The sequence below is a fragment of the Hemitrygon akajei genome, chromosome 6 (assembly GCF_048418815.1).
Source record: "Hemitrygon akajei chromosome 6, sHemAka1.3, whole genome shotgun sequence".
Lineage (NCBI taxonomy): Eukaryota > Metazoa > Chordata > Chondrichthyes > Myliobatiformes > Dasyatidae > Hemitrygon > Hemitrygon akajei.
The window spans coordinates 36,911,837-36,924,572 of record NC_133129.1 but is presented as its reverse complement, the minus strand read 5'-3'; the positions used below and the strand labels follow the sequence as shown (position 1 = coordinate 36,924,572).

Below are 12,736 nucleotides of genomic sequence, written 5' to 3'. Positions count from 1 at the left end.
TTTTAATTAATTTCCATGAAACTTTGGCTAGTTGGGGTAGCTGCTTAATTGAGCTGAAATGTAGTGGTCTCAATGAACCAAAGTCATTAATTATGTTCCTCCACTTGTCATTAAACATTAATTATGTTCCTCCACTTGTCTTAACCATTTTTTTTCTGTGTATTCATTTTCTCTTTTGTTTTCTGTCCAGGCTTTAAAGGATGCTATTTTAGAAAATTTGCTGAAGATAGGAAAGGAAGCTGGACTGAAAACATTTGAACAAGTAAGCATACAATTGTTTTTACTGGCTGTGCCATATCTTTAATATCTTTAAAATTAATCTTTAATATCCTTCCTTCTTTCCTTCCTCCAAATTTTGTAACTTCCCTTTTCATTACTTAAGGAGAGAGTTTCTGATGGAGTCATAATCATAGTGTTATTAGTGTGGAAAACATGCCTTTTGGCCCATTTCTTCCATGCTGAGGCACTTATCTCAACTTGTCCCATTTTTGTTTGTGTTTAGCTCATGCTCCTGTTCATGAATCTTCCTGTTCATACGCCTGTCCAAATGTCTTCTAAACTTTCTCATTGTTTCCATTTCAAACTTTACAATTTCCACTGGCAGTTCATTCCCTGTACCCAGTACTCTCCTTGTGGAAAAATTTGATCCTCAGGCCCAATTTAAATGTTTCCCCACTCACTTTAAACATATGCCCTGTAGTTCTTCCCTGTCCTGGGAAAAAGACTGTGATCATCCACCTTATCTATGTCCTTCATGATTTTCTAAACAACTGGATGTTTATTTATTTATTGGGATGCAGTGTAGAATAGGCCTGTCAAGCTGCACTGCTGGCATCCTCCAGTATAACGCTAGCCTAATCATGGGGCAAATTACAGTAACCAATGAACCTGTCAACCAGTATGTTTTGGGACTGTGGGTGGAAACCAGAACAGCCAGTCATGGGGAGACCATACAAGCTCTTTACAGACAGTGGCGGGAATTGAACCCGGTCCACTGGAACTGCCAGCATACCCCTCAGGCTCTGATGCTCCACGGAAAACAGTCCCAGTCTCTCTCCCCTCTCCTTAGAACATGAACCCTCCAATACCATCAATATTCTTGTGAATCTTTTTTACATTCTTTAGCTTAATCACATCCTTTCCATGGTATAGTGACTGCACACAGTACACCAAATCCAATCTCACCAACATCTTGTTTAGGTATAAAAAATGAAATCCAAATTTTTGTCCTCTGAAGACACGTGTGCCATATGCTGTCTTTACCATCCTGTTGAGCTGTGTGGCCACTTCCAGGAATCTGACTATCTTTGGGCCTTTTCTCATTGGCTATCATAAGGATGGGAGGATCTCACTGAAACCTACCAGATAATGAAGGGTCTTGATAGAGTGGATGTACGAAAGGATATTTCCATTTGTTGGGGTGTCTAGGATCTTCGAGCAGAGCCTTAGAATAAAGGGGTGTCCCTTTAAAACTGAGATGAGGAGTAATTTTCTCAGCCAGAGAATGGTGAATCTGTGGAATTTGTTGGCTAAGTCATTGCGTGTATTAAAGGCAGAGATTGATGAGGGGATTAAGTGGGGGAATGGTATTGAAAACTAATCAGCCATGATTGAATGGTGGAGCTGAGTTAATCGGCCAAATGGCCTAATTCTGCTCATACGTCATAGAATCTTAAGTATTTCTGCCCTGGGGGGTCTCTGTTCTACAATAGCCCAAAGCCCCATCTTTTACTGTGTCCTGGTTTAATTTCCAAAAATGCATAATTTTTTCTTTTATCTGAGTTAAATTTCCACCTAAATAAAACTCTCTGATAAGGGGGAGCTGTTGTTGTCTGGCGTACTGACTTCTACCTGGCCGAGGCACAGCGACAACTCTCTGATGCCTCCTCTTATTTACCCCTTGATCATGACCCCACTAAGGGCCACCAGGCCATTGTCTCCTATACCATCACCATCCTTATCAGCTCTGGGGATCTCCCATCCACTGCCACCAACCTCATAGTTCCCACACCCCGCACTTCCCGTTTCTACCTCCTACCCAAGATCCACAAACCTGCCTGTCCAGGTAGACCTATTGTCTCAGCTTGCTCCTGCCCCACCAAACTCATTTCTGCATACCTGGACACTGTTTTATCCCTCCCCCCCCATGTTCAATCTCTTCCCACCTATGTTCGTGACACTTCTCACACATTGAATTTTTTCAATGATTTTAAGTTCCGTGGCCCTCACCGCCTTATTTTCACCATGGACGTCCAGTCCCTATATACCTCCATCCCCCACTAGGACGGTTTCAAAGCTCTTCGCTTCTTTTTGGATTCCAGACCTAACCAATTCCGCTCTAACACCACTCTCCTCCGTCTAGCCGAATTAGTTCTTACTCTTAATAATTTCTCCTTTGGCTCCTCCCACTTCCTCCAAACCAAGGGTGTAGCCATGGGCACCCGTATGGGTCCCAGTTATGCCTGCCTTTTTGTTGGCTTTGTGGAACAGTCCATGTTCCAAGTCTATACCGGTATCCATCCCCCTCTTTTCCTTCGCTACATCGACGACTGCATTGGCGCTGCCTCTTGCACACATGCTGAGCTCGTCGACTTCATTAACTTTGCCTCCAACTTTCACCCTGCCTTCAAATTTACCTGGTCCATTTCTGAAACCTCCCTCCCCTTTCTTAATCTTTCTGTCTCCATCTCTGGAGACGGCTTATCTACTGATATCTGCTATAAGCCTACAGACTCTCACAGCTACCTGGACTATTCCTCTTCCCACCCTGTCTCTTGCAAAAATGCTATCCCCTTCTCACAATTCCTCCGTCTCTGCTGCATCTGCTCTCAGGATGAGGCTTTTCATTCCAGGACGAAGGAGATGTCTTCCTTTTTTAAACAAAGTGGCTTCCCTTCTTCCACCATCAACTCTGCTCTCAAATGTGTCTCTCCCATTTCCCGCACATCTGCCCTCACCCCATCTGCCCGCCACCCCGCTCAGGATAGGGTTCCCCTTGTCCTTACCTACCAGCCTCCAGGTCCAACGTATAATTCTCCGTAACTTTCGCCACCTCCAACGGGATCCTACTGCCAAGCACATCTTTCCCTCCCCACCTCTTTCTGCTTTCCGCAGGTATCGCTCCCTACACGACTCCCTTGTCCACCTGTGTCCCCCCACCCCCCCCCCCCCATCCCTTCCCACCGATCTCCCTCCTGGCACTTACCCTTGTAAGCGGAACAAGTGCTACACCTGCCCTTACACTTCCTCCCTCACCACCATTCAGGGCCCCAGCCAGTCCTTCCAGGTGAGGCGACACTTCACCTGTAAGAATACGTACACAACGCTGGAAGAACTCAGCAGGTCAGGCAGCATCCGTGAGAAAAGAGTAGCCAACGTTTCGGGCCGAGACCCTTCATCAGGAATGAGGGGGAAGAGAGGCCGAAGCCCAGTAATAGAGATGGGGGGGGGGGGGGGGGGTAGGGCCTAGAAGCGCCAGGTGGTCAGAGAGAGAGAGAAAAAAAAACCAAACAACTAAATATGTCAGGGATGGGGTAAGAAGGGGAGGAGGGGCATTAATGGAAGTTAATGGGTCACCTGTAAGTCGGCTGGTGTGGTATACTGCGTCTGGTGCTCCCAGTGTGGCCTTTTATACATTGGTGAGACCCGATGCAGACTGGGAGACCGTTTCGCTGAACACCTACGCTCGGTCTGCCAGAGAAAGCAGGATCTCCCAGTGGCCACACATTTTAATTCCACGTCCCATTCCCATTCTGATATGTCTATCCATGGCCTTCTCTACTGTCAAAATGAATCCAAACTCAGGTTGGAGGAACAACACCTTATATACCGGCTGGGTAGCCTCCAACCTGATGACATGAACATTGACTTCTCTAACTTCTGTTAATGCCCCTCCTCCCCTTCTTACCCCATTCTTGACATATTTAGTTGTTTGCTTTTATTCTCTCTCTCTCTCTCTCTCTGCCCATCACTCTGCCTGTTCTCCATCTCCCTCTGGTGCTTCCCCCCTCCCCCTTTCTTTCTCCCGAGGCCTCCCATCCCATGATCCTTTCCCTCCTCCAGTTCTGTATCACTTTCGCCAATCACCTTTCCAGCTCTTAGCTTCATCCCACCCCCTCCGGTCTTCTCCTAGCATTTCGCATATACCCCTCCCCTCACTACTTTCAAATCTCTTAGTATCTGTCTCTTCAGTTAGTCCTGACAGAGGGTCTTGGCCCGAAACGTTGACAGTGCTTCTCCTTATAGATGCTGCCTGGCCTGCTGTGTTCCACCAGCATTTTGTGTGTGTTGTTGTTTAAATTTCCACTTTAGTTGCTTTGCCCACTTTTCCCGTTGATCTAGTGGATTAACGTTGATTGTTACCAGAAATAAACTTCACTGTCCGCTACATCACCAATTTTGGTGTCATTCTCTTACTAATGTTGTAGGAACAGCTTCTTTCCCTCCACCTTCAGATTTCTGAATGGGCAATGAATCCATGTATACAACTTCACTTTGTTTTGCTCTCTTTTTGCAGCAGAACAGCAAATTTCATAACATATGTTGGTGAAATTAAACCTGATTCTGATTTTGATTCATGCCAGCTGCATACTCATCCAAATCAACTTTTTTTTCATGTTAACGCAAACATGTTGTTGACGAGACTAAGAATGTATTAACCAAAGCTGGCAAAGATCTAAATGATCACAGCTCCAAGAAAAGGCAGAAAACTATATAATCTTTAACAAAAACACACTATCCAAATGTCCTAAATGGACCCTGACTATATATAATTTTTTCACTCCAGACCACTCAACTAATGAAATTTGACAAGCGGTTTGACCATCACACTCCATACTTCACCTTGTCGTTCGAACACTGCATTTGACTATTCTTTTGTGGGATTGAGATTATTGTGATGAGATGCTATTTCCCAATGCACTACCTCTTCTACATAAATGAAATTGGGGATACTTCTGGTTTTTTTTAATATAGCAACTTTAGATGCTTTTGCAACATTGATAATTTTGACTTTTAATCCCCAGCAGGACCAGTGTCCTCTAATCATAACCTATTCTCTTTCACGTGCCCATTCTCCTACCACCCATTTACACCAGGGGTAATTTACAGTCACCCATCAACCTAACAGCTAGCAGAGGAGACTGGCCTGGTCCTTAGCAAAAGTACTGGTGTAGGGATAGATGAGGGAATAAGAATGGCCAGGGTAAGAATTTAAAATGGGAAGGGAATGGGACAGAGAGAGTAGTGTGGAAAATAAGAGTGCTTAGCATGGAAGGGAAGATGTAGAATGTCAGTTAGCTGAAGAGGAAATATGGGACGGTCAACATGAACTTGAAATCAGAATGTTACCTGGTGAGAAAATGTTGAATTGCAGGGGCAGGGGAAGAGGACCAATATAGGTAGACCTTTTTGGAAGAGGTAAAAAAATATTGTTAGTACAGTAAATAAATTATCTCTTAATGCCAAATTTAAATCAAATTTACTTAGACAATTTAATTCCGATGTCTTTAATAATCAATTTTATGGTGACATAAAACAAGTATTCACTCCCCCTTGAAAGGCTTCATGTTTTATTGTTTTACAATATTGCATCACGGTGGATTTAATTTGGCTTTTTTGACACTGATCAACAGAAAAAGACTCACTGGGGTCAAAGTGAAATCGGATCTCTGCAAAGTGATCTAAATTAATTACAAATATAAAACACCCCAAATAATTTATTGCAGAAGTATTCACCCCCTTTAATATGACACGCCCAATCATCACTGGTGCAGGCAATGGTTTTAGAAGTCACATAATTATTTAATTGGAGATCACCTGTGTGCGATCAAGTTGCTTCAATTGATTGAAGTAAAAATATACCCTTTGTCTGGAAGGTCCAACTGCTAGTGAGTCAGTATCCTGGCAAAAACTACACCACGAAGATAAAAGAACTCTGAGCAACTCTAGGAAAAGGTTATTGAAAAATGGGTCAGGAGATGGATACAAGAAAATTTCCAAGTCACAGAATATCCCTTGGAGTACAGTTAAGTCAATCAAAGAAATGGAAAGAATATGGTACAGCTGTAAATCTGCCTAGAGCAGGCCGTCCTCAAAAACGGAGTGACCATGCAAGAAGGGGATGAGTGAGGGAGGCTACCAAGATACCTATGACAACTCTGGAGGAGTTACAAAAAGGTCTGTGGCTGAGATGGGAGGGACTGCGGATATAACAACTTGCCAAGGTGCTTCAGCAGTGGCAGCTTTATGGGAGAGTGGCAAAGTGAAAACCACCGTTGGGGGAAAAAGAACTCACATGAAATCCCACCAGAGTTTGCCAGAAGGCATGTGGGAGACTGGAGTCAGTTGGAAGAAGGTTCTATGGTCTGATGAAACCAAAATTGAGTTGGCCATCAGACTAAATGCTATGTTTGGTGTAACCGCACATCATCAAAAACACACCATCCATACCATGAAGCAGGGTGGCTGTGTCATGCTGTGGGGGATACTTCATTGCAGCAGGCCCCAGAAGGCTAGTGAAGGTAGAAGATAAAATAAATGCAGCAAAAAAAAAAACAGGAAAATCCTGGAGGAAAATGTGATGCATTATGTAAGAGAACTGCAACTTGAGAGAAAATTTGTTTTCTAGCAAGGCAGAGCCCAAGCTTAAAGGCAAAGCTCCAAAGTAAAGGCTTAAAAACAATAAAGTTAATGTCCTGGAGTGGCCAAGTCAGAGTCCAGACCTCAGTCCAGTTGAGAATTTGGCTGGGCTTGATGAGGGCTGTTCATGCATGATCCCCATGCCATCTGACAGCACTTGAGTAGTTTTGTCAAAAAGAATGGGGAAAAATTGTAGTGTCCAGATGTGCAAAGCCGATAGAGCCTTATTCATACAGTCTCAAGACTAATTGCTACTAAAGGTGCATTTACTAAATACTGACTTGAAGAAGGTAGGTAATTATGCAATCAATTATTTGGTGTTTAATAATTGTAATAAAACTAGACCAATTTGTAGAAATTTGTTTTCACTTTGACATGAAAGAGTCTTTTCTGTTGATCAGTGTCAGAAACACCGTTAAATCCACTGTGCTTCAATGTTGTAAAACAATAGATCATGAAAACTTGCAAGGGGGTGTGAATACTTTTCATAGGCACTGTATGTACTTTGATGATAAACTAGATTTGACCTTGCCTTTATTTCTTTCGATTTGAATAGGTGAAGGATATTTATATCTATCCTGAGATGCTAACTGTTCAAAGTGGCCTTTTGACACCAACGTTCAAGACAAAGAGAGCAGAACTAAGAAAATTCTTCAGCGCACAAATCACTGAACTTTATGCAAAACACACTGTATAAACAAGTGCACGTTTTTGAAGCAAATCTAATTACTGTCCTTGTTCATTTGATAATGATAACTGATGCTTTGCAATGATCTACCAGAATATATATATAAATATATTCATATTTTGTACAACAAGCCTTGTGAGCCAAAAAAATCAAATCGTATCACTGTTTAAATACATTTGTTAATTTCCAAAATGCCTTATATTTGAAGCATTCATCTCTTTCATGGGGGAATGGTATCACAAACTTGAAATGAAAGGAAGCACAAATTAAGTTGCACTTGTGTGGAAGGATGTACAGTTGTCACAAATGCACTATTGAATAACATAATTTTTATATCTATGTATGCAGCAGCTGTTGCACAAATGTCTAAAGTGAAATGAAAATTAATAATGAAAGCTTTAACAAGATTACATGTTTAATTTATATCTCCCTGACATTTGATTATGTTAAAAAGGCTTGCCATTGTAGATGTTTTTGTACAGAGAACCAAACGGAAGATTTGCAAATTGTCAGTGAAGTAAAAATAAAAAGTATGTTTTCTGTATTATTTGTTCATTGTTATGCATTACTCAGCAAAAAATATGCTTGCTGTGTCAAAATGAGTTGGATATGGCTACCCTGTGAAATATATTGCATAGCAGAACTTGTTGCATGCTAAAGTACTATTTTACCATTGCCTCCACAACCCATAACAGTTGGTAGCAAGTTCTTTCATAAGTGGTATATGCCATCCTCAGTGAGCCTGAAGTCACTAACTGAAGGTATTTGCAAATGATGATCTACTTTTCTGGTCTTTACTTCGTTCTCTCATTTGGGTGTATACAGTATATTGCGTTGTGTTCATGCATGTAGGGTGACAGCTAAGTGGCTGAAACTTGCTGGCAATAAGATTACATTTTTTTTACACTATAAAATCCTTATTCATATACTGTATGTGACAATTCCTGAAGGATTTCGCATTCCACTCCTTGTGAGAGAAAATAATAGAGATTAACTTTCCCTCTAATATCTGAAAGATTCTACATGATTTTTTAAAAAAATCTCTAAACAAGGTGTCATTTTTTTGGAGCACCACGTTGGCGTAGCTGTTTGCATGATGCTATTATGGCTCAGGCTGTCAGAGTTTGGAGTTCAATTCCGATGTCATTTGTAAGGCATCTGTATGCCCTCCCCATGGAATGTGTTGGTGTTCTTGGCATGATCCGGTTTCCTCCCACAGTCCAAAGATACACCATTTACAGTTGTTAATTGGTCATTGAAAATTATCCAGAGATTAGGCTAGGGTTCAATGGGGGGTTGTTGGGTGGTGCAACTTGAAGGGCTGTAAAGGCCCAGTCCATGTTGTATCTCTAAATAAATAAATCAACACAACATGCAAATTCTGGAAATCTGAAATAAAATACAAAATACTGGAAATTTTCAGCAAGTCGGTTAGTATATACTATATACTAGTTTAGTGTCAGGAGTTAATTGGGGCTATGGCGCATAGTGTTGTGAAGCCACTTTTAATCTGTCCTTTGCCTTTCACTAACCTGGTCTGACACCACTTGGCTTAATTAATCGGGTGTGCACTTTGACACATAATCAGTCATCTAACCTGGGGTTTTTGGGGCTTTAATCACTAGGTGACCCATCCAGGATTGATCGGGCCCAGCTTGTGTTTATCCCATGGACCAAGATAATGAAAGCCTTGCCATTTCAGGGGGTGTGTATTTTAGACCTTGTTCTTTGATGTTATTTTGACCATTCGGGGAGTAGAATGGTCTCGTTATTAGGCTTAATCTCAAAGTAAGATGTAACTTAGCTATTTAAACATGCACTGATCTTTGTTTTGTACCTAGGTGCGTAGGGATCCCAAGGGTAAAAGTAACAGGGTTTCCTGGAGACTCAGTATCACTCCACCCTGACACTTGGAATTTAGTGGTGACTTGTTTTCTGTGGTCCCAGCTTGGTCTTAACTTTCTTGTTCCTTTCCGCCACCTTGATACCTTGGCTTTTTTATTGGTGTTTCGTGGACTGGGAAAATGAAAAGCGCGTCACTGTTTGGTTAGGTTGTGATTATACGAGCTGTGGGAGAATCATCGCTCTTGTGCTTGATCTCATTACTCAAGGTTCAATGTCAAGCAACCCTGCCACTTTGATCTGGCCTACACCTTTGTTAACCAGGGCCAATTCTTGTCTTTATTGGATCTCTCTCCTCTTCACACAAGTCAGCTCATTTGTGGGGGTGCAGTCTGGGTTAGTTGGGGTCCGTGGGCCCTTGGATGTTAGGATAAGGGTTAGGGTTGACCTTGTTGTAACCTGGGAAAGAACTGCATTGACTTTTATTACAAGTGGTTGAAAATATAAAAGCATCTCATTGTAATTATGAACGTTCCTAGTGAGGTCGCATCTGGAATGCTGTGTTGGTGTGCTGTTACCTAAATTGGCAGGGCTAGACAGAGTGCAGGAAAGATTTGCCAGCCTGATCCCTAAGATTGGGGGTGTAAGGGGAATAAGGGTAGTTGTTACCCAAGGAGTACAGTATTAAACAGACTTCTTAAAGCATAGGCTGAGAAATATCTCATTGAAACATACTGTACAATAATTCAGGGAAAATGCAGAGATCATGTTTCCACTGGTTGCTAAGTGATCATGTCAAGCTGACATGCAAGCTTCTTTGAACTAAACAACTTAGCCGGTGTTGTGGTTTGAAACAAGCGAGATAAAATAACCTGTTGTCTTATGTTGCATCTCTTGAGCAATATATCTAGGTGCTGTAGGCCTGTAAGTCTGCTCTATAGGCAGTATTTGTATGCAAAGCTGTCCTTTTAACTTCAGATTACTGTGTGCCAGTTACATTAAGAACTGAATACTGGCTCCCGTTTATGACAAGAAGCTAAACAAAAGAACTATTGGTTGGAGGTTTAACTCAAAAACAATACTTTGATCTTTACAAGTATCACCTGCTGTGTTTCAAAAGCTGAGCTTGACAATAAGTACGTCCATTCCAACATCAGGATAACCCTTCCTGCTATTCTTTCTTCAATATCTGTGTGTTTTTGCATCTCACCACCTAGAAGGGACTTGACTGACTTCATCTCAGAGTAAAACACTTATCTAGTTATGTTCTAATATGTCAATTGAGATCACATGTAGCATGATCGACCTCCTTCTGACTCTGGCAAAGAGTGTTAATATGTGAACCAAAGGTAATGTATGTTGATACCTTTTGCAGGAAAAAAAATGGAGATTGAGAAATGCGACTGCAAACTGAGCAGTTGGGTGGGTCTGTGGTGAAGAAATGCCATGCATGTGCAGTATTGTGTAGGTGGGTTTGTGAAAATGACTGCAGTTACTTTTGTCTGCAAGCCACTGCATGAAAGAATTTGAATCAGTGTGATCATTTGAAGTGCTCTGGAGGTGGTTATATATTCTAGAGGGTCTATTAGGATCGGCAGTCATGGAAATGATAAGTTGTTCATTGTTATTGAAAATTGTGTGGGGGATTAAATTTATTCTTCAGTGACTACATTTCTCACAGCATATCCTTCATTTTTTCCAGTTCCCTGATGCTGTACACCACCCCTCCACCTTCCACGTTCCAGCTGCAGCTGCTCGGTCTGTGACCCAGGCCAGACAGTCTCGAACTTCTCTGAACAGAGGGCCAGGGTGGGGTGATGGCTGTGCCTGGCGTTGTTTGGGTGGGACATGGGAGAGGTGAGGTAGTGGTGTTGTAATTCTGCTGAATCGCTGCAGATCTTAGTGTAATAGGCAAATTGATCGTTTTTGGTGACAAGTACCAGGGTCGGAAAAGATGCAGAACACAGATCATTAAAGCATGATACAGGCCATTTGGCCCATGATGTTGTGCCGACCTTTTAACTTACTCTAAGATCAACCTAACTCTACCCTTCCACAGCCCTCCATTTTTTTAATCATCTGTGTGCCTATCTGAGAGTCTCTTAAATGACCCCAATGTATCCGTCTCTACCACCAGCCTTGGCACTGTTCCATACACTCAGTACTCTCTGGCGAGGGGACTAAAACCTTGTCTCTGACATTCCCCCCCCCCCCCATACTCCCCCCATTTGCCTTAAAATGATGTTTCCCCCATGTTAGCCATACTTATGAGAAAGCCTGGATCAACGAGGAGAAAATAGGGAATACCAAGTTGAGCAGAGCCATTCTCCTGGCACAATATTTGGAGCATTCTCTTATCATAAGCAACAGGTGACCCACCAGTCTGGAACAGTCTTTGTGAGTGTTGATTGTGAGAAACCTCCTGTTTGAGTCCCCAATCTCTATTGGCAGATAGCTTGTGATGAGTCAAATTTTGAAAAACACTCCCTGCCTGCCAAGTATGCAAAACTGTCTTCTATTTGTGGCAGGGTATACAGCACAGTGCCCTGCACTGGGTTAATACTCACCTTGAAATCCCCACATATGCCAACGGCTCAGGCCTTCCTTTTCTTGATCACATGGACAATAGGTGTCAGCCTTGGAGAGAATTCCAGATGCTTCCAAGCTCTGGAGTTGAGCATCCACTTTAGGATGTAGTGTGCAAAGACACGCTTTATGGAATCTTGGTGTGGCTGCTTCATCCAGTTCAATTCTGGCCTTCCTGCCTTTGAGTTTACCAATAGCCTTATCAAACACCTTCCCATTAGCAGTAAGCAGCTGTGACAGTCTCTGGTTAGTGCTACTATTTGGGCTGCCGTTGACTGTTGATGTCACACTGAAAACTTTAATTGGGTGCCAGCCTAGTTGGATTTTTCTCCACCATTTAGGTCTAAAAAATGCTGGCCCACCACTTTTCAATACATAAAACACTTAACTGTTGTGCTTTCCCACAATATGTCACATTTACTTTCAGTTTGCCTTTGGGAGACACTTTAATGCCTGTATAAGTCTTTAGCGTCACTGAGGTCTTCTCTAACAGTAGCTTAGAAAACAGTCTGTTGTAGTCAGCCTCGATATTTACCCTAGCATTCCTTAATCGCTACCTACCAAATGTTAAGCAGAGAGGTTGTTCTAGAAATTTGAACAAGTCTTTAGAAATGCAGCTTCTTTCTTGTGCAGGTTGATTGCAGCTTAATCACATTCCTTGTCTTCACCCCTTCATTCTCTGGTCACTAAAACTCTTTCTTTCCAGGAGCACCCACAAGCCCTCTCATCGATGTAAAGGAAGAAGTTGGGATGGCCTCTATGGAAGTGTCTGCAAGGACCTCTCCTGGTGGGACCCCCTTCCGAACTGTCCAGTCGATCACTGGCCCGACTGCTGAGAGGGTCCAGCTCTGCATTCAGACTGGCAGTGACTGCCTTCAGATGCCGTGTGCAGTCTAAAATGCCATTGAAGTTGTGGAACTTGCTGTCTCTGCTTTAGTTTAAAAATCCCTCCCCATCTATTTTCCAATATCTTTTCTATTC

At 42.4% G+C, this 12,736-nt stretch overlaps 1 protein-coding gene across 10 annotated transcripts in view; it reads left to right on the top strand.

Moving 5' to 3' along the window:
• Nucleotides 1-7,871, top strand: part of LOC140728963 (long-chain-fatty-acid--CoA ligase 1-like) — a 199,243-nt gene extending 191,372 nt beyond the window's left edge. For all 10 annotated transcript variants that reach the window (XM_073048125.1, XM_073048126.1, XM_073048131.1 and 7 more), the window contains 2 exons: nt 191-262; nt 7,196-7,871. In XM_073048125.1, coding sequence (XP_072904226.1) covers nt 191-262; nt 7,196-7,336 — 213 coding nt within the window. In that variant the 3' untranslated portion in view covers nt 7,337-7,871. The remainder of the gene's footprint in view (nt 1-190; nt 263-7,195) is intronic.
• The last annotated feature ends 4,865 nt before the right edge of the window (nt 7,872-12,736 follow it).